We start from the raw sequence: 22720 nt of genomic DNA on the forward strand, positions 1-22720 counted from the left end.
AAATAAACGAGTGCATTCGGTTTTGTTTTTAACGGTAATATTATTTCCATCTCGCACCTTAGATGAAAAGATCGCGATAATAATAGTTTATATAAGGCTTTTATTATTTTACAGGCAAGAAAACTACAAACATGAAATTCTTAAAACGAAAGAAAACCCACACAGAACCATTGCCGAACATTCGAGAGGGTTCTTCAGTCCAACAACATGAAAACACTCAAGTCTTTTCATCCGCTTATAAAAATATGATTCAAGAATCGATGGATGCAACTGTTGCACCATTGCTGTCAAGAGACAATCCGGACGCTTCCGAACCCGTTATTACGAACGAAACTGGGAATACTACAGAACAATCGATGCAATCATACGACAATACTTTGTCACAGTTTCAATCACCCATCAATCTCACTTCTTCTTCTCAAATTCAAGAAGAAACTCTTATCCAACCTGACACAACCACCTTACTTGATCAAAGGAAAAACAATGAAATATTTTTGTTGATTAAAGTGTTTTCCTTTATTGGATTTGTTTATTTCGTTCAAGTATGGAAAGGATGGGAATTTCTATCACGAGTTCTATCGTCAATACTGCTTCTACTTTTCGGTTTTGCTGGAGGTTATCTTTACTTGCTAATTTCCAATATCATCAAAGTGAGTAAACAAAAAGAGGATTTAAAAAGAAAATTGTTTTACATCTTGAAAATTCATTCTGAAGGGTGTCACCAGTGGGACGTTGCAAGAAGTGAGTAGAGAAGGAGCAGAAATTGCACAAAGGGCTTACCGAGAAACTATTGAAAAAAGTGTTTCTCTTGATCCCTGTTTGAAAGCAGCACAGAAAGCTTACAGTCAATATTGCATGGAAAATCATGTAGCACCTTCCCGTTTAACGCCTTCAAATACGGATGAAATGCATCAAAGAATATGCGTAAGTATACAGCAATAATCGGGAATTCTATTAAAATTATTGGTAACATTTTATATTTTATAGGACGCGTTCACCGTGGCACTATCTAACGAGATATTGCGCGTAAATAATCACAGACTGGAGCGAAGTTAAATTTAGCAAAACGTGTAGGAAGCACTCACATATGAGTAAATTAAAAGAATAAAAGCCAGAAGAATCGGCAACACAAATAACAAAGTCTAATGAAAGGAAATGACAATTTTGTTTTCCTCATAGGGAGAAACATTTAAGGCTCCAGCATTTCTTACGTCACGTTTTAGTGAAAAAAATCGTGTTTTCTAATATTCAAATTTACATTTAAAAAATGATCATCAGATTTTTACTTATAGAAACTCCCAAGGAATTTAGTGAAGAACAGCGAAAAACTTTTATCACAATCTTTTAAAAAGTTTGTAAAAAGTTTAGAGCAAAGAAAATTTCAGTTGAAAAAAAAAATTATCGCATATAGCTTACGTGCTAGTGAAATAATAATTTGATAATGTTTCGGTCGGATGCAATGACTTTACAAATAAGCTGATTTCCCTTTATCTTGATAGAAATATAGTTTGAAAAATAAAGATTTAAATCAAAATGCTGTATTTGATACCAAATAACTGACTTATTATTGATTGGTTTGATGGGCACATGCATTAAATTGCAAATGCATAAGCAGAGCAGACATAATTCATAGAAATGATTTCTATGCTTTTAAAAGCCAGAAAAATGGCATTACAAACAGAAACATCAGTGGCAGGTATCAAAATACAAAAAAAAAATTATACTTGCGAGAGAAGAGTGCTGAAAAAAAAATAACAAGACATGCTGCTGTTTGTCCACCATCACCATTCAATAAATAATGAAAGGAAGAACTAACAAAATTTTTTCACAGTGGTCCCATCTTTAAATTTCCAAATCATAAGAGTTTTTTGTTTCTGTGGCATTGAACTGTTGACATGAGGACTATTCACCTTAATTTTCTTCTCAGGAAAAGGAATTTTAACTTTTAACTTTGTTTGTGAGGAGCTAGTATTGCTGGTTGCTTTTAAAGTTTGCTGGCTAGTAGATTTTTGTCTTAGAGAAGATTCAGGTAATGTGTTTTTTGACTTTGTAAGTTTTTTCTGGGATTCTTTTAATTTTTCCATTCTTAACCTTATAGTTCTTTCTAATTCACTTTCACATTTGAATTTTGGAACAATCTTAGTGCACGAATCTTTTTGTCTTGTGTTTTGGGCAACAGTAGTTGTAGTTTCAGTATTCTGTTTCTTGGACACTTGACGAGAGCTATGATTGCACAAAGGTTCATTAGATTTTTTCTTTCCCTTGGAAGGTACAACAGAGTCAGTTTTCGTTTTCCTTAAATGAAAGAAAGTGATACAAATTAGTTCCTCTGTAAAGCAAAACTAAAAAAAGTAGCTAAATTTTGGCCAACCAACATGTCTGCTGGATCACATTTCACAAAGCACTTTCTTTGGACCCTAATAGCTAATAGTATGCTAGACTATATAAATACCTATTTTGAGAAAGTGATAGCCTTGAATTAGGAAAAGGAGGCTTGCGTCTGGAATTCGTATTTTCAGCCATGAGTCAAATTTAACTTGATTTAAATGTGGACGATGAATGGAAGGGTCTTGATACTTGAATCTGGAAATGCAATGCTTCTTTACGCACTACTAACTGTTCTTTGTGCTGGCCTACTCATTAAAATTCCTTGATCGACTTACAGCCGGGGGCATTTATTTTCGCGGTTTCAATCATTAATGAAGAAATATTCAATTGTTATTTCTCAAGAGACAGTGACAGCCCAGTGCCTTGAATGATTTTACGGGCCTTTGTTTTTGTTAACAACTTTGGCGCTAGTGGTGTCCAATGGCAGACGCACTCACAAGATGGCATGCTGGCCAATCCCTTCTTACTAATTCAAATTCATTAAAAAAAAACAATAAAAACATTTGCGGAACGATTTCATCAATTTACTTCCAAGAATAATTTACTGATTGCCAGACGAATTCCGTGGAAATGAGGAAGATCAAGATTTAAGTGTTGCAAACTGTAAATAAGACGGGGAAGATAGTACGACCCTATTTTTCTCAAGGGATTCTGAAAATGAATTACGTAAAAGAAGCAATCCACGTCCGCCTGAGTCTCCGGACAAAAGTTCCCAATAACATTTCCGACAATAGATATCGTATGCCGCACCATCCCCGATACGGCGAAATGTGACACAAACCACAAGGACAATAGGACATGGGCTATTATCAGTAAAACCAGTGGAGAAGGAGAAATTCACGTTAAACATGTCCGAGGGGGGATAGCGTATTCAATGTCCACAAAATTAGGAAATTGAAGATAAAACGAGGGAGTGGCTGACGCAAGACAAAATGAATATATTGTGGTACTGAAACACACCGTGTAGTAACACAAAAAAAAAGGCTCGTGTCCATGAGCTATTGCGCGCTTGGAAAAATGAACAGCGTATTGCTTTCGTGACAAGCATCACAGCCTTGGGAAGTCATATAATGGTATTATATAAATAAGTAACAAAAAAGGGGATTTCTTCCTCAAGAAAGTTGGATAGGAGAAACATGAGGTGAAGGGGATATCTGATTTCGTGACGGAAAAATATACGCACACACTCTACAGCACCGCACCAGCAAGTCAGTTTTAATAACGTCCTGCCTAATCCACGGGGTTGCTCATATAATGCTATGGCGCAAAAGTTTATACTGTGCTGAGCTGACTGTCCGGCCAACAAAAAAAGAAAACCACACGAAGCTCAATATAGTGCACGCTGTTTTCATTATGCAGAGTGGTGGAACAGAAATGGAACAAGTGCAGTATGTTGTTTGTTAATGCACCGATGAGCAACGGATAAAGCAAAGAAGAAAAAGATTTCAATCAGGCCAGAGAGTCTGACAGAAAGGGCCTTGAAAATTTTTTGGGTTGCATCAAAGAATGTGCAAGAAAATAATGGTATTTTCCAATTATTTCGTCATTCATCCTTATTTTGCTACTGCACTTGAAAGACAATCACTCAATCAAGATTCGGTTTCAACCAAATATGCATAAAAGTCCTATACTGGAGTTTAGATTGAATCCATTGACGTTAGACAGTGACGCACATTGACTATGCGTCAAAACTCAAAAGATATCCATGGCCTCATTGCAGGATGGATCGATCAGACCCAGAGGTCGAAGGACGTAAAGAGCCCCCCATCTCTTTGAATGAAAACGAATGGATTCTCATCTCAACTCTTGCTGCCTGCCGCCAGCAGATTGAGAGCACAATCCGTCTTGCTTTCCATATTAATTGCTTCCATTGTCAATTGACATATTGATTGTCAACGAACCAAACAATAAAGTCTATTCAAATCGTGAAGGTCGTATCAAAAGAACAAGAATGGGTCATGATTTTGTGATGATTTCACAACTGATGGGAAACGGTTTTCAATCCAACACAGTTGAATCGACTTTGTTACAAATTCTCTAAAAAAATCTTATGCGTACCACAATCTGAATGAGTTTAAATAATAAAGGAAACCTTGTCAGGTGTCACCTAACCTACAGAGCTAACAATGTCAAGAATAAAACCATACAAATTGACCATGTGTCTTGGACTTACCTTAGAGAGCAGAAAGTGGTGAAACCTGCCAAACCCTGCAGCCACGATGCTAGTTTTACGTCATTCATCCAGATATAATATGATAGTCAGTTTTCTTTCGAGTACAACAGCAGCAGCTTCTCAAGTGGAATATTGGGCTAAGCTGTGGGTCTTTCAATGGCACTTGACAACGGCAGATCGGAACACGCCATTCACGAACATCACTTTCCAATCATGTTTGAAGAGGGAAACAGTTCTGGAGTTTAGTTTAATCACCAAGACTAGATACAAACTGTTTCCATTCTACGTGTTTCACCATTCACTTCGATTCAGTTTTGAAAACCGCCATCATTTGTTTACATTGAAGCTGTGTTAGCTGAGATGTCGGTAGGTGGCTCTGCGAGAGTAACGACTTACAAATGGGAAAACAAATGAAGGACGCCTAGAAACGAAAATTGGATTAGAAGGAAAAATGGATGAAACTTGATTCCGGAGATACTTTTGCGCGTAAAAGTTAAGCTCTGCTAGAAATTTCTAAAAATGTTGTAAACCATCTTCAAAGTCTTTTACCTTGAAATAATCTAAATCCAACTAGAAAAGGAAAAACAGACGTGCTCGAGTAGGTATGATATTTCGTTAGTATATAATGAAAGCACAGACCATCTTTAGTCCAGACATATGGATTCATTTTGAAATCGACAAAAAAAAGAATGAATTTCTTGGGAGAAAAATAACACAGCGACAATGGATTAATAACAAACAGTATGAAAATGTACAGTTAAAACTTTTGTTTCGAATAAACTTAACCGATGTAAAAAGAGGTTAAGGACTGAATTAAAATTTAGAAAAAGAAAAGACAAAATACGTGGATAGAATTCATTGTAAAGAAATAGAACAACAACAACGTGAACAGCGATAACAAGTGAAACCGGATCTCCATGATCAATGCGCAAACTCATCATCTCTCACCTCACTCACCTCTGCACGCCCTTAATTATGTATTCGGCATTGTCATTCTCTGCGCCGGCAGGTATTTAATCTCTCCAAATCACGCTTCAAAAAATCTAGTTTGGCGCTTCCCTGAAGTTCCAGTATTTTATACGACGTCAAACCCGATTAAGGTCCATGTTTTTATACAGCAGATACAAAATATTTCCGCTTTCCTATTGCTCTGCTGTGTAGTATAATACATTCACCGTTATTATTACGGCAATATATTAACTCTATGGGGGGGGGAACGCGAGTGCCTAAACTTTTTCCAGTCCCGCGTCTGAAACTTCCCACGACTTTGAGCGCGCGGGCGCGTGGGAGCGGAAATAATCCGTAATCGCGGTTAATTAGGCTACGGTGGAGTGGGTGAGATGGACAGAGCACTATAAATAATGTTTCTTTCTACACACTACATTGGTTTTTTCATCGTGTTTCACTTAGAAAAAACGAAACAAAAAATAAAAAAAAGATCGTTGATTTATTGGAGGTGATGGGAGGAGGATCGAAGGTCGTTGAAGCTCCTCGATGCTCCTCCTTCATGGTTGTTGTTGTTGTTGCCACGCATCTGCTGATGTTGATGTTGATACGGCTGCTGGGACTGGCTCGTCGTCGTCTGCTGCCCGTCTTGTTGTTGTTGATGATGAGCTTGTTTGTTGTGAATGGTCGGCTGGGAGACGGGCCGTCTGAGGAGCCCGTGCATTGGCGAGGGAGGAGCCAGGCCCAGCAATGAATTGAGGACGTCGTCCAGCGTGGCAGAGACGGGCGGTGGTGAGATTCGTTTGGCTACCAGCAACGGAGGCGGAGGCTGTGGCGAAGTCGCATCATCTCTGTCCACAACCGACAGCGGCCCAGTTTTATCGCTTAGCCCTGCTGAAGCAAGCAACACACCCAACACAGCACACAGCCAAGGGTCCAATTATACAAGTCATAACTCATTAACTGTTTTTGGTTTTCTTTTCAGGGTGCGGGTATAGGATTTCTTTCATTCTGGCTCTGTTTGTTTGTTCAGCGTCTAATGTTTGTTTTGTTTTTTCTTTCTAAAAAGAGAACGGCGAAAAAACGAACTTGATGCAGCACAAATGATAACGAAATAATCTACTAAGAGAGAGATGGTCATCGACTTTGGTAACCTTTCGTTGTTTGGTTTGAAAAATAAACACCAAGGAAAAAAAAACAAATCACAACACACACAACATTTTGGCCGGACTAATCAAAGCTGTTGTATTGCAACTTTTACAGCCGCAGCGAGAGGCGGATGAAATATTAATTAATATTTGTTTGTTTTTTTGCTTTGTCTCTTGTATAGTAAAAAGGAGGGGGAGCGCGGGGGCAAAAATCGAACATTTCCCAAAGAAAGTGTAAGATATCGAGGAGGGTAAAAGAAACACAAAAGAGACACAGACAGAGAGAGAGAGAGAGAGAGAGTAGACACGCACGAAAAACATACACGAAATCTTTCTTCGAAACAAACAAACAAACAAAAGGAGAAAGGAGAAAAAAAAAAACGGTATTGAAATTCCATGCTATATAAGAGACATCAAGCCGTCGAAAAATCGAAATTAAAAAAGGGATGGTTACTATACACTGAGGATAGGGCAACATGGGTGGGCCGGTGTCGGGCAAAAAAAAAACTAACATGTCTAATTGATTGTCAGGCGTAAATGGGAAAGAAAGAAACAAAAATCCGATGAAGAATAAACAACTAGTTAAAGAGTCAGAGTGAATGATTGAAAGATTCGAGAGAGAGAGAGATTTTTGTCGAGAGCTACACATCATCAGGGCGAAAAAGAAAAATAATCGGAGTCATTGGAGAAAGAAAGAAAGAATTCATAGCGACGACGCAAAATTAAAAAGAGAAATATAGTTGCGTGATACATCATTGTCCAATATAGCAAGTATAAATATGCGAATCAAAGCCAATTATTATGTACACACTGACGTCAAGTATTTCGATCGAGAGAAAATATCAAAGGACTCAAAAGTGACACAATCTGTTAAATTTTTTTGCTTTTGAAAAAGAAAAAAAAGGCACTAGATTTTTTTTAGGTGGAAATTGAAACGAGATTGGAAGTCAAATTTGGTGGTTGTGTAAAAAATATTTAAAGATTGAAGAAACGTCAATCCGAAATAACGGCCAAATTCGTAGCTTTGGACGCGGCGAGTTCGTTCATCTTTCAATTTTTGACGCAATGTTTAAGGCGGGGGGGGGGGGGGGGGCATCAACTTAATAAAATTTTAAAAAACTTGTTTTCTTTCTTTCTTTCTTTCTGACTTTGATGCGACCTCTAAAATATCGGCCGAAATGGGAGAATTCAAACTCCCTAAAGATTTTGTTCTCTTCCACGTTTTGTTTTGTTATGTTTTCCTTTCTTAAGCCAGCATCAACTCACCTGGCCTTCCATTGGTGGCCGTACTGGTCGTTGATCGATGGTGGTGTAAATGGTGACTCGATCCAGTAGATGGAGGTGATTCCGGCCGGCCGGGTGACGAACCAGACGGTGATGTGGCGTTAGCGTGATGACTTGTCGGGCTGGTTCCTCCTCCGACGAAGGAACTCTCCAGCCAAACGCAACGTTGTCGACGAGGTGAAGGTGATCTGGAGAGAGCCTCCAGCGGATGTCGTTCAGGGCTACGTGAGAGACCGTTCCGGCTAGCCGGAGAAGGTGGCTGGTCTCCATCACTGCTCTCGCTGACGTAATGGACGATGGCTGAAGTGACTTGGCGGATGCTGGATCGAACCACTTCGTCCGTTTCCTGTTGTTCGTCTTGTTGTTGCCGCTGGGGCAGCAGCTGCGGCGGAGTGGGTTCGGCTTCCGCTCGGCTTTCGCTGCGACCGACATCGCCCGTCTTCGTCAATAAAGTGGAGGCAAGTCGTTCGGCCGGTGACTGATAGATCGACAGCGGTGCTGGATTGGAGTTCAACTTCTCCTGCGATCGCCAGCCCAAGTAGGGTGCTCGACCGTGCTGATTCAACAACGATGTCCGGTAAGCGGAAGCGGAAGAGGACGTGCTCGGAGCTGGAGATGGGCAGGTACTGTAACTGGATCGCCCACTTCCCCATCTGGAGAATGATTGCTGGGTCGAACTCAACGAGGTCGGGCCCCCGTTCCAGCTGGGCGAATTGCACGTCTCCGCCGGACTGGAAAGCGATTCACGCGATGATTTGATATTTCGCCAATCCGCTCGCACTCGCGTGGGTATAACCACACGTGTGGGCGTTCCTGACCGGCTCAAAGCTGAACCTAAGCTGGTCATGGATGAGGCTGTTCCAGCATCTCGATTGGCACTGCTCAATCCGCTCCATCCGCCGTTCCTCAAGCTGATACTGCCGCCGTGATAGTCCCGACGACGAAGGACGCCCGTGTTGTTGGCGTTCACGTTGCTGGATCCATTAGTAGCCGTAGTAGCAGAGCCATTACTTCCTCCAGCGGAGCCAGACGTCGTGCTCCCACCGATTCCGGAGCGGGCGTTATTTTTATACCATTCCGGCACGTTGAGTTTTTGCAAAGAGCGCTGGATGCGCAGTTCGTGCTCCGACATTTTCCTTTCTCCGCACTTTTTCAGCTGATTCTCAGGAACCTGTAAACGGCGGAAAACACAAAACAGACGGGACAAAGTTAGTTTTAAAAAAATAAATGCTTTGCCCAACATAATATAAACCATCCATCACGCAACATCCATACGAAGGTTATTGTCAAAAATTTATGAGCTGGAACGCTGGCGAATGAAAAAAAAAAAGCATTTAAAAAAAGGGGAAGGCCTTGCAATTGCGACTTATTAATATGTCCGGTAGCCATTGTTGCTTGAAACCTTACAATTCTCCGGTTTGGTGCGGTAAAAAAAGAGATTAACGGGCAGCATTCTAACGGAGTCTATTCGATTCTGCCAGTTGTACGTGTTCGCACGTTTCTTTATTTCTATTATTTCGCGCATCGATGGATGCTGCTCCTGACTGTGATGGATCGAACCAGTTCCAAACCGAGGTCGTATATTGTTATAATAATTGATATTATCACGCCTTCGGGGAACTAACAAATATGGCGAAACGAAAATAACGCTGGGTTATTTTACCGTTCTTTTTTGTTTCTATTAACATTTTCTTTTCTTTTTGGGAGTGCGACTGGAACGGAGATTGACGTTATCCGGTTGGTATATGCGCAATTGGGATATTTAACTACTTCGACCATCCCCGGCCGACAGCCCCAAATTGCATCCAATACTTCTCCAATAATTTGTTACAACTACTACCCCAACTTTTATGACATGCCACCAGATGTGTATCAATCGATTATTTCATAAAACACGTATCGATTATTTAGCGGCAGAGAGCGGATAGAGAGAGAAAGTCAAGATCCCTATTGATTAGAGCCAGCCGAGCGGGCAAAGTCCATTGAGAAAGCAAAAGGCTGCGACGATTTCAAATTGCTCCATGGCTTTTATAAATATTTCACGACGGTGGCCTCTTTTTCTTTACGCAATTTTCTTTCCAGAGATTAAAAGAACTTTTTAGATCCCCCTTCGTATTAAGAGTGTCCCTGCTTTAACAGTCGGCAACACAGGCATCCATTCAAAGAAATCGATACGTTCGCTTCAGAAACAGTCACTTGACTCGGCGGATACATATACTACGCTGGGCCGCAAAAGAAGTTCTAAAGGAGAAAAGAAAAGAGCATATATAAAAAAGAAGGGGGTTTAGGCAAAAAAAGACTAGGCTTGTGTCAGAATGTGTGTGTGTAACAGCTCCAGACTTATTATCATCACTTTGGGGGCCTTTCTCCATCTTTTCATCCAAGTTTTTTGGTCCTTCCCACTTTCTTCCTTCGCCAGTGGTTTTACCCTTCGCCTTTCTCACTGGTAAATAAATCAACCGAAGCTTTTTTTTTTCTTTCCTACGCTTGGTCTCGCTTGGCATTTGTTTTTGCTCGAAACTATTTCCTTTTTTAAAAAAAGAAGAAGAAGAAGAAGAATAGAAGAATCTTTTTTAAATGGCCCGCGGCAAACTCGTCTCTCTCCCTCTCGAAGAAAAATAAAATATACACTTTGGTTTGTTGGGTGCGTTCGTTTCAAGGTAAAAAGACGAGTAAGAAATAAAAAAAACAAGTGGAATTCACTTGTTCTCTGACGGCATTCTCTCTTCTGGGAAAAACCCCAGACGCTCAAAACGATTGATCACATTTTGTTTTTTTCAGATTCCAGATAAAATTAGATCGTAAAACTTGACTACGTGACTTATTTAATCAAATTCTTACTTGAACCGTGGATTTGTTGTCTTCGTCGAGTAAGAATTCCATCGATTTGGCCCGGTTAGCATCCGGCACTCTGACGGAGGAGGACGATGTTGGATCGGTCATCATCATGTCGATATCCGGCTGGACACTGACTGGTGCACTGGACGAACCCAAATTCAGCATACTCTTAAATCTCTTATCAGAGTTGGTGGTGGTGGCGCTGGCGGAGTCGACAGACAGCGGCTGCGGTGAATATTCAACTGCACGTTTGTTGTTGTTGCAAAAGAGTTGCAAGTTCTGAATCAATTCGTCCAGATTAGTCTCATCCGGATTGTTGTAGTTGTTGTTGCTGCTGCTGTAGGACGATGGCACAGAGTCCAGGTTAGTCTCCAAGAGTCCGGGCACGACTGGACGGGATTTGGTCCGACCATGACCTTGAGTACCACCAGTGATGCCAGCAACGTCTTGACTGCTGCCGCTCGAGGCAATATTTCGGCGTGAGAGATTCAAAGCGGCCCGCGATGCCGTGGCATTCCAAGCCGACTCGACGGACGACGCACGACTCAAGGCGGCCTGACGGGCTCGCTCACGACTGGCAGGGAAAAGTGTCACCGGACGGCAGGCTGGCGGCGGCTGCTGCGCCGGCGCCGTCGTCACCTCGTTAGTCTCCCTTGGATCAATACAATCGGATGTGGGTCTCGGCGTCGGCGTCGACGGCGCGGTGGCGACCAGATCCGGCACCGAATTGGCCAGTCGCTCACGATCCATTCGGGCCGTTTCTTTAAAGTGTTGCAGCGCATGCTGCAGGCCAGCAGACGACACCATTGGCACGGGTGGTGGAGGCTCGGCCGGCTGCACCAAGTAATTCTTACGGGCGTGAATCGTTCGAGGCTTCGTCTGAGGCGGCAAAGGCGGTTTGGCGTGACTGGCTTGAACTTTGCTACGTGGCGATGGAATCGGCGGACATGACCCACTTTCAGGCTCGACTGATGGCTGGCTGGTTGTTGGACTTGTCGAATTGACGACTGGAGGACGACTGCTGTCCCCAATGGCGGCAGGTGACGTTGGGGGAGTATTTTTCTCGTCATTTGAGGATGTTGTGGCCGGTTGCCTGGCAACCGATTCAATCGGACGACACGAAACGTTCGATGATGAAGTGGCACCGTTGTTGTCATTGCCAGAGGCCCCCGCCGCCGCCGCTGTCGCCGCCGTTGGGCTTACGGCCGTCAAAGTGGCGCGTGTTTGAATGGTTGCTTCCGGTTGGGCGGTGACGGATGAGCTCATAGGTGGAGTGGACGACGAGCGCTGGAACGTTCGACTGAAAAATCTCTTTTTTGGCTCTTTGACAACTTTAAAGTCATCAATTTTCTTGGAAGTTGGCTTGACTTCTGGACAGGCGTCCGGTTGTTGTTTGTTCTTGCTGCTCTTCTTGCTATTGCCCTTGGCGACGGGCGGCGATGTTGTTGTCGTTTCGGTCGCTGTTGTTGGGACATCCTTCGCATCGGTGGGAATTGGACCATCCGAGCCGACTACTTTCTTACCCGATTCCCGTTTCGAATCCGAACGGCTGAATGTGGCCGACATACGGGCACTCAACCGCGACAAGGAGAAACGCTGGAAAAGGGGAGGTTTCTTACTATTATTTCCAGTTGTTGTAGTACTCGAAGGTGGTGGTGTTGTTGTTGTTGTAGGAGTAGCAGTAGTAGTGGCACTATTGCTAGTCGTCGTGCAACTGTTGCTATTGCTTTCGTTCCGGCCGGAATTCGGTGTTCCGCGATCGGCCTCGATGACATTGACGACATCTGGCGGTGAATCGGGCATAAGTTTCACTCGTTGAGCCACAGAGGGCGATACTTCCGCCACTCGTACTTTTGTGGCCGATTCCGGCGGAGCGGAGCAATTCTTCGTCTCCGGATTCGTTTCAGCGGCCGACCCGTTTGAAGTCGAATGATCGTCACTATCATCTTCACTTTGGTTCAAATAACTTTCTCTCCAGTTGACGGCGGAGACGACGGGCGAGAAATGCACTCCGCGAATCGAGGATCCGGACGGGACGACGGTCGTCGATGTGGGCACGGGGGGATCGAGATCTTCCGATCCGACGGGCAACTGTTGATGACTAATGTACACTTCAACTTCTTGACGCGGTCCGTAGCGTTTGAGAACGACTGGCGCTGGATAAAATGCCGAATCCATGGCGATCGAGTCAGAGTACGTCACATTGTGGCCGTGGCTGGCCGAGTTGTGTTTAGAGGCGTCTGGCGGCCGAATGAAACCCGAGCCGCCGTCAGTCGAGTGGAGGAGGCTGTGTTGCTGTTCCTTCTCCTCCTCTCCTTTTCCCTCCGCTTGTTTTGTGTGATCTGCTCCTGCAGTAACTGCCTCCCCCATTCCGTCTGGAACCTCCTCCCATCCGCTGCTTCCAATTTGGGGGTTAAATTTAGACGCTTCTAAATCGGTTCCAGGGTGATCAGGCAGGATGTCGTCATTGGTGGCGGCGTTGCCGTCCAAGGTGTGGCTCATCTTCGATTCAAGGTCTATGCAAATCTCTGGCACGCCACACCTGGATTGGCCATCATTTACGACTTCCGCTGCGTGATCTTGCAGGATGAGAAACTCTTCCGCTTCTTTCAAACTGAGCGGAGTAGGTCGACTGCGCGGCTGGCGGCGCATCAGCAACGCAGATTGGCCCGTCATTTCTTCATCCTTCACCTCATTCTTGTCTTCTTCACGCAATTCATCCGCTTTCTCTTTCTCTTCTTCTTCTTCTTCTTCTTCTGCTTCTTCTTCCCAAACGTCGTCGTCGTCGTCTTCGTCCTGGTATTCGTCCCTTGTTGCTCTTTCAACTTCCGGAGACCATTGACAATCGCCCGGGCTGCAACTGGGGGGTGATCCATCTGGAAGGCAGATGGCTAGGCCAAGACTGTTGGGTAATTCGAGCGTGTGGTGGCACTTGGCGGGGGGTGTTGACGGGTCGACCATCCGTGCTTCCTCCATGCTCGATGTTCCAGCACGTTTGTTGTTACTATTGTCAGGGCTAGTTCGTTGCTGCTGCTGCTGCTGCATCATCAGCGGATGAGATCCGGACGCGTCGCCGTAACCGCTGTCTTCGCTCAACGCTTCCACCGAATGCCTCGACCGTGAAGACGCCGGATGACGATGATCTTCTTCCGGGCTGGATCGATCCGGACTGCAACTGGAACTGCTACTGCTGTTTGAGTGTAGTATGGGGTCGTCTGTCGTGTCCAGCATATTGAGACTGTCGCCATAACTGCGGAACGATCTCATGCGCTGAGATCTGCCCGAAATGAATCCGAGACCGAATTCATCGAAACGATCTCCTCTTTCGGTGCTGTAATCGTCGTCGTCTGAATTACTTCCCGTGTCGTATTCTTCAATGTCGGAATTGAGGAACCCGTCCGGCTCCCAATGATCATCATCATTAACCTGATCATCATCTTCCTCCTCTTCTTCTTCTTCTTCTTCCATCTCTTGCGGCGGATCAAAGGTGATTACCCACGGCTGTGAAGGTCTTAAAGCCGCGCTCTGCCCTTGATAGGTCTGCTGTAGCTGTGCGCCGGAAGCGCCCATTCCCATAACGCCGCAATCGCCGCTAACGTCGCACGCACTTCTGCAACTCCTCATCTCTGTAATACTTTCATCTCCCACATTCCAATCCAACGACGGCATCGAAGACCATGAACGCGACGGCGGAGAGAACCAGTCGCTGCCGCACGTGGTGTAAAATTCTTGGCTCGAAGTTTGAGAAGTTTCTTGGAAACTATCCAAGAAGTTGAAAAAATTAACGCTAGATGTCTGCAGCAGTCGAGCCTCCTCATCAACCAGACCTCCCGCTTCTAAATGTTCGTGGCAATCCAGGAATACTTCCGGGTCTGTTTCGGGAGACAGGACTCTGTCATCGGCGTCTTCAAAGGGTAAAGTAGTGGCGCTGGTGCGGAAGACGACAGCCGACGCCGATTCCTCCTCCTCCTCGGCAGCGAAGGGCTCAGACTCCGTGTCCACCAGCTCCTTCTCCAGCGCTTCGAATTGAATCAGACTGTCGGTTACGGAAGGGCTGCGTGACGACGCCGATTCTTTGTCTTCTTCATCTATAGAGGAGCCGATGCGGCGCTTCTTTTTGGGCACCTCCTGATCACGCTCGCTCCATTCACCGTCGTCGTTATCATCGAAATCGTCGTCGTCATTACCCAAATCGAAATCAACGTCAAGTCCGTCTGTACGATAAATTCCTGCCAGAAGGAGATAACATCCGTTAGATAAACAACAACAGAGAAGAGCACCGATGTGGCGCCGGCGCCATATGGACTTTGGCCATTCGACGGTTTTATAACCATCAAAATGAAAATATAATTAGCCTCATATATTTACCTGAATTGACATCAGTCATCTCGGAATGTCGTACAAGGGATCCAGATGTGATTGCTGACGGCCCTCCTCCAACTGGCATGTGAATTACGCTGGATGAATCATCGTCGCTGGTATTGAGCCAGCCCCAACCCCAGCCCCAACGTCCCGAATTGGAACTGGGACTCTCCGAGCTTTCATCATTGGCGGATGCTGATAGCGATGACGAATCCGACAATTCCAGCAACAATTCTTCCACCGTTTCCTCGGTGATTGTATCCAGCAGCGGAAATGGCGGCCGGTAGACGACATTGGCAGACGATTCCTCGACAGCGGTGCATTCAGACTCGGCCATCAAAGCGGAGGCTATGTTGTTGGCATCGCAGCCTTCCATCGTCAGGTGGTTGATGTAGAATTCCATCCGGTCAGCGCTTTCATCGCCTAAACAATGAAAAAAGGGCAACAAACAAAAATGGCCAAACATGAACATCTTCATTACTTCCGTTATGTTATTATGTCGTAAATCCTTGAACACGGACAACGTCATCGACTCTCACGAACGAACACGATCCAACTAAGGTGTGACAAAGACAAAGTGGAAGATTTTTTTTTTTTTTTCGAAAAATTCACCCCAAAGTTTTTTTCCCCTCAAAGTAGGTTCCCAGGCAAACGAAACAAACTGCGGTACTCTTACTGCGTGTGTACATACTAGGCTATACTCTTAAGGGCCTGGCTATTTTTTAAAACAGCGGGAGCCCCCCGTGCCGATGAGCTACTTCCGGAGAGCTTGATTTTTAAAATAAAATACCTCCCAGCAATGTCAAACCGACCGTTCGATTTGGAACAATCGAAAGCCACAAATTCTAGATGTATTAATGTAAAATTTCCTGATGAAACATCCAAGGAAGGATAAAGGGTACAAAATAATAAAAAAGTTCATTGTACTACCAGCCCAGCAATCAACATTTTCCAAAATCAACAACCAGTGCGTGACATTCTGCTCGGAGCTCTTGGAAATGCCGATGGCAGATATCTCGTCAATACAAGAAAACAAAAACAGGAAAAACTGGGTTCGTTAGTGAAGCAGTTGGCAGGGCGAATAACACTAACAGGGCCCCGTTCGTGAGTTTGAAAAATGCTGGAATATATACGCACCATCACATTTTGTTTAAGTAGAAAAAAAAGGAGGGGAATGTGACATTTCAAGGGCCAGCAAGTGAAAATTCTTGTCTTAAACGAAGTTATCTACGGTTGCGTGCACACACACTACAAGAAAAAGTGTACGTGGACAGCATTCGAATCATTATCTATCCTTTTCAGTTTCCAGAAGAAGGGCGACGAGATGTCGTTAAATTTCAACCAAATCGCTCATTGTGCTGTGTATAATGTTACTCAGCAGATGTTTTTAAGATATATTAACTGTAAAGAATGAGTCATCAAAAATGAAAGAGATGACAGTCACAAATTATGGCTCGACCAAACTCTTGAATTTTTCATGAAGCTCTGTTCAATAAACACCTGCATCACTGCCTTTAAATCCCTATCAGTCTGGAAATGTTTCATCGTACCTTTGAAAAAATCAAGGTTGGGCAGCACATTTATTTCTGCAACACAGTCTTGCTGCACCCACAAAGTGTGGCCCAATAATTATTGGCACGAAAATAGCTCTCCAACAGTTGCGAGAAACCCAGAAAGGAAAAAGCAACAATTTAGCACTAAAATAAGTGGACATTTTTATCTATTTGCCAAAAGATAGTTCAATTTATATTACCTCGTAAAGAACCAACTTGTACCAATACATGTGTGGTATTGGGTTCTGAAAGTTATTGATGATGGAGAGAGTTGAAATAAACTATGAGAGCCATTATATTAGAACCGGTCTGACGACTACCCAGGGAATATTTTTCAATAGTTTATAAAATGCGGGTAATAGTTTCAACTTAAAAATGCCTGCTGAAAGTCGATTGTTCACGAAGCACATCGTCACGACACGTGGTCCACTTGGAAGAAAAGCACCGTGCTAATGACTGGTAAAGTGGTTGGCGATCAAAAAACCTGACCCCACAAAGCCCACACAGTTGCTGGCAACAATAATAACAGGACGGCGACCACATGTTTCTTTTTTCCTTGAATAGTTCTTGAGAGATCACTTTGTGCCCGCCCCCCGCTGCAAATTTTGACTGAATAAATGAATAATTAACTAACGCCAACGGTCTATATGCAAAGCAATTGAATTAATTATGAATTTTAAAAACACGACAATCATAATTTATTCGCTAATGGTTTCAAAATAGACAAAAAAATTGTATTTACATTTTTTGGTTGTCAGTTGCAGACTCCGCCCACCAGGAAAATTTGATTTGTTATCAAGTCACTTTTTTTGGCAACAATTTGACGTAATACCACTTGAACTTTAGGGCTGAAACATTGACGTATGATAATAAATCGATTTGAATACACAATTCCAGAAATGGTTGTTATACGCATACATAAAAACATCAGCCAATCGAAAATTCAAAAGCTTTGATTTCCTGACTGCTGTTTGGCCGGTTGCCACAATAAAAAAAAACGTTGTTATCACGTCCACTGTTTGACGATGAGTGGTAGCAGTCGAATTTTTCGATAAGGAAATGTCCCTTACGCATTTCCTACATGTCGTTCTCTTTTTTTTCCGGATGCATGAAAGGAATTCTTAAAATCACCAGCTCACCGAAAAGTTCTACGAATGTTTCGATTCGACAGAACCTTTTCTAAAATGCCAATCATTTCTTTTGCTGGCGTTTTCAGGTGGAGACTGCTGGCTATTAAGTTATACATACCGGCCCATTTAGTCCAAACAAAGGAATAAGAATAAACAGCTAGACTGATGATGTCAAGGCATCAGGAAGTCAACCGTTTCTATTATTTTTCTCCCAGTATACGGGAATATCTTTTTCTATCGTGAAAACAGGGAAATAAAAGGGGAGAGAGAAAAAGAAGATTCCCAGGATTTTTCTCTGCTTTCCAACCATGTGATAATAATGGGGGGAAAATGTCTAAAAAAAGTTAACTGATGAAGGGAAAACGACGAAGAATACCTTCCTGTTCGGGTGATGAAAAGAATTTCCATCAGGCGGACATGGACGGCCTTTTGACGCTCAGCTGTTACCGTCGTCATCTCCCCGAAATAGAAAATAAAAACGCACACAAAGTGTACAGTGCATTCTTTTTAATGGGACAATAACGTAGGAAAGAGAAAAATGGCTTCCTCTTATATGGATTGTGCAATATATCACTGTACAGCAGAGAAGAATCTGCCTCCGTTAGATTTGTGGTACTACACACAATGCGCAGTTTATCTTTCTATACATCGAAAACCTTTTAAAAGATAACGTCATTTCCTATATAGACGTAACATACTACTTCTCTTGCAACACATGTATACAATAGGTACAACAATTGCTTCGCTCGTCTCGTCGTCATATTATTGGCAGTCGAGTGGAAAACAAAACGACTTGCTTCCACCAGCGCTGTCGTAATAATTACCTATTTTCTTCGTCGACTTTTGTACAAGAAAATCCATTTAGTATTTTTTCGTTTCTTGTTTGGGTGTACACCTGACGTCAACCGCTTCGCATCACTAGGACTTGTGTGTATGTGTAAGTTTTTTTCTTTTCTTTATTTTGTTTGTCTGCCGATCCGGATTCCGGTTAGGGGCTTCCGGCCATGAAGGTGCGTCCGCGTGACGCTAAACTGAGCAGAAACTTATATAGAGATCCCCCCCCCCCCTCTCTCTCTTTAAACAAAAAGAGAAGAAAAAAAAATATTCGTTGGTTTGTTTTAATGATTTTATCGTCCAGAAAACAAAAGAACGCGCAGTGTGTTTCCAGGCAGCAGCAGCCGCTCCCCTGGAAACTTGTCTGTGCGTGACGTCACGGGTCACGAGGCCAGAAATGATGCTCTTCATTGTTACGTATCCCCCCCACCCTATGTCTCTCGTTTTCCCCCCTTAACTTTCGTCACCCATCAACGGATCTAAATGAAAATGACTATCGAATCAACAAAACGTAACGTATATATATAACCCCCCCTCTAGGGGCGTTATTGTCGGTAGATAAACAGGTTGACTGAGTTCCGGCCTCAAAGAATACTTTTTTTTTTCCAAAAGAGTGGCATTATAATGACATCAGCACGAGAAAACTACTGTGTCTGATATGATTGTACAGCCATTTACTCTCAATTCACGCTTGAATGAAGAGCGTCACACAAATGTAGAGCACTGACACGTCAAGCACAGCGGTCCGGATATGGATTAAGCGTGACCCATATAAATAAAATAAAAAAACCAAGGGGGAGGAAAACAAAACAAAAATCTGAAAAAAGCTCGGGTAGAATTTGAATACCTCAAGGCATGGCGACGCTGGGGCGTCGAAAACACGCATAATTCTTAGATATATACGGGACCGCAGCACAAACATGATGCATCACCTCGAAATCTACTTCCTACCCTAGTGAAAAGAATTCTACAATATGTGTTATATTCAAAGACCTCCCTGAAAGAAAAAAAAAACAACTCAAATCTGATTCGACCGCACAATAATATAGTTAATGACTTTTCATAGCGGGAATTTTGAACTTGACGGAATGGTTATACGACTCAATTTGCGGGCGGTCGCATTCTTTGCTTAACCGAAAGAAGAAAGCTCCGCCCCCTGCTCAAGTGTCAAAGAAATTTTCACACAAATAATTATTTGTCTCGACCTTTTCTCATCGTGTGCATCAGAGAGAAAAGCAACAGGCGACATAACGGGCAGCGTTTGTGACAGCTATCCGTGCTGCGCACACCACGGTAAGTCTAATTGACCCGCAACTATAAGAAACAAGAGAAAAATACAGAAAACAAGGAACCGAAGAAAGGAGGAATTCCAACGAAAAATTCCTTTGGGTCCATAGTACCGTACTACCCCAACCCTCGATGGGGATATACACACAAATATCGTCGGTTGGTGTGTTCCGGCTGGCTTCATTGGCCGGCACAATAATAACCAGCGGGTCTAGTAACAATGGCCAGCAGCGCTAACCATTTGTAAAAACGTCGGGAGAAAAGGAGAAGAAATAGTCGGACCATCCTATACTGTTAAAATGTCTATAGCTGCTGCTCCTGCTACATCCGCACTATTGCTTAAGACCAATAATACGAAACAACGGGGTTTATCTGATAAGAAAGAGCGAGACGTTGATGTAGTGCATTATAACTTACCGACAAAATTGCGGAACAGTTCGGCGGCTGACGGGTAGTTCCTGCGGGTGCCTCGGCCGTCGACCGGATCGTGATGAACGAATAAGTCTTCGGCGTCTTCGTTCTCCTCTCCCGGGTGAAGCCTGTTTGTCCAGTCGGCATAATTGGTCTGCTGGTGCGATTCGAAATTCCAACTACGGAATTGGCTTTCTTCTAAACCGAAATCTGGATGACTGCCGCCGCCGCCGCCATCCGTCAACGGTGGAGATGACCGGTCAAACGACCATTTGACCCCATCCATCAGCACTGAATTCCACATCGTATTAACCCCCACAGCAGTTTCTTTTTTTTTTCAAATATATAAACTTTTATGACAGTTGTTTGTTTAAAAAAACAAAAATTTTCGTTTCGGTCGTGATGAACAAATTCCTTTCACTAAACATCACCAAAAAGGACCTTCACTTTAATGTTAGACTCACTTGATTCTTCCTTCTTTTACGACAGTCTTGTATCGTTCGCACCATTGTTATTTCTACCCTCCACACCTGACATCCGGTCCGGGCTATACACTTTTTTTGCGTCCGTCTAGGTGGTCGGCTGGATCACTACTGAAGAAATTTCCCAGTTAGATTCTTATTGTTGTTTAAAAAAAAGGAGCTGCTGCTGGAGGCTCAGGAGTTATAATTTCACCCCCATCAACCAGCAAACATCCGGTCGATTCATAACCCGCTTACACACCGACACACACACACACACACAGTCTGCAATGCACAAAAGAAAAGAATCGATAGTGAAAATAAGAAATGGAGAAGACCCTTTTAGAGTGCGTCGTCCTTTTCTATTTTATTCGCCGTTGAACTTTCGGGTGATGATGACACTCTACTCCTTAACCCGGTGTTAATGTCAATCAGTGCGGACGGCGACACGGACGCACACACAAATAGTCTCTAGTTTTCCGCACGAGTATATGCACACTGTCGAGTCACGTTTTGTGTCTGTGTCTCTCGTTTGAAAAACGTTGAAAAGGTGAGAAAGAAGAGAGACAAGTCAAGAAACTCCCGCACGCCGTCTTTCTAGACGATCGAATGACAAACAGGCGGCCGGAATGCGTAGCAGAATAATAACGACGTCGTCATCGCTCGGTTCTCTTCTCTCTCGGGAGAGTCTACACGCTTTAGCTATGTGTGTGTGCAGTCGACACACTCACGCACGGACGAAACGCAAGGCGGGACTGCTGCTGCTGGCTCCACGGTTGAAATACCGTCGCGATGGGAATAAGCCAAAAAATTCGAGACTGAAAAACTCGTATTTCTACTATGCATGTATACGCTGGTGCCAGTGGTGCCCAGGTACGTTTTTCTATGCGTGTACACACCACCACCACCACCTTGACTGCTGCTGCGTTTGGTTCATAAGCACTATTGGAAAGAGGGCACCACCATCTTTTTTTTTTCTTACCTCCCCTATTGCGCCAGGTGCGAAGCACAGGTATGCATAGCAGAGAGGAGGGGGGGGGGAGTTCATCCACCTGCTCCTCCTTTTTTCCTCCCCCCGCCCTGCAGCGCAGTAAATAGTAAAGTTCTTTTTTTTTCTCTCTTTTCTACTCTTATTCATCCCTTTTTTCTCTCTCTCTCTTATCTTTTCTCTCACTTGTTTTTCTTGGATACATTTCCTGAGCGTTGGCTCCCGCGGCTACTCCCTCCGGCTATATTCAAGAGCAATTCTTCTTATAATACTACCAAAATATTTTTCTGTTGCTTTTCATTCACCATATAACCACCCCCCGAACGCACGAAGAATTTCGACTCTTTTATTATTATCTTCATGACCGATGGATGTTAACTCGGTCAAAGAGAGAAGAGAATCTTTCGGCTTTCTTAACAAGAAGAAAAGATTTTGGAAATCATATTCTCTGTTAGTTAGACAAGCTCCCGCTACGCCGATCACCATCCAGGCGGACGTCTATCACAATGGGGGTCGCCGGAGCTCCGGATGGATTGGAAAACAATCAAAGTATCACGGTGAATCTGGAGATGTATTATCCAACGAGCCGAGAATAATTTGAATACGAATGCTATGCCGCCTCGCTATAACATTATAACTAAAAAATTGAAATAATATAGTACATAACTTCTTTGAAAACATGACGGCATATCGTGAAACTAACGGTGTACCGGTTCTTCCATCTATCAAGAACAACCAGCAACCGTGAAAAGAGTTTTGCCTCTGATTTCAACTTCGACATGCCAGCGACAGGAAAAACGCATTCAAATATCAAAACTATATTCGGTAAAAATGCAAAGTGACTGTGTATAGTGGAGTGGCTGCGTCAAAGATTTATTTACGAAGCCGCCGATTTCACGGTTGTTTTTTTCGTCTATA

At 43.5% G+C, this 22720-nt stretch overlaps 2 protein-coding genes and 1 long non-coding RNA gene across 7 annotated transcripts; 2 read left to right on the forward strand and 1 right to left on the reverse strand.

Moving 5' to 3' along the window:
- The first annotated feature begins 131 nt into the window (after positions 1-131).
- On the forward strand, positions 132-1534 carry LOC124189779. Its single transcript, XM_046582253.1, has 3 exons — positions 132-650; positions 715-924; positions 988-1534. The coding sequence occupies exons 1-3, from the start codon at positions 132-134 to the stop codon at positions 1054-1056; spliced, it is 798 nt and encodes a 265-aa protein (XP_046438209.1). The 3' UTR covers positions 1057-1534.
- Positions 1523-21727, reverse strand: LOC124189774. Of its 5 annotated transcripts, none has more exons than XR_006872653.1 (6): positions 20360-21727; positions 15145-15561; positions 10780-15005; positions 7921-9109; positions 2453-6397; positions 1523-2295 (listed from the first exon to the last, which is right to left on the reverse strand). XR_006872653.1 is itself a non-coding variant. In XM_046582243.1 (5 exons), the coding sequence occupies exons 1-5, from the start codon at positions 20655-20657 to the stop codon at positions 6009-6011; spliced, it is 6522 nt and encodes a 2173-aa protein (XP_046438199.1). In that variant the 5' UTR covers positions 20658-21727; the 3' UTR covers positions 2452-6008. The 5 variants fall into 5 exon arrangements, 1 of the variants encoding a protein (XP_046438199.1); XR_006872652.1 differs by having other exon boundaries at positions 2453-6400; XR_006872654.1 differs by lacking the exon at positions 20360-21727 and adding an exon at positions 17434-17865 and having other exon boundaries at positions 2453-6400.
- Positions 6363-6851, forward strand: LOC124189785. Its single transcript, XR_006872663.1, has 2 exons — positions 6363-6492; positions 6576-6851. It is a non-coding gene; the product is annotated as an uncharacterized LOC124189785 (long non-coding RNA).
- Positions 21728-22720: the final 993 nt, after the last annotated feature.

Source organism: Daphnia pulex, chromosome 3 (genome assembly GCF_021134715.1).
Source record: "Daphnia pulex isolate KAP4 chromosome 3, ASM2113471v1".
Classification (NCBI taxonomy): Eukaryota; Metazoa; Arthropoda; class Branchiopoda; order Diplostraca; family Daphniidae; genus Daphnia; species Daphnia pulex.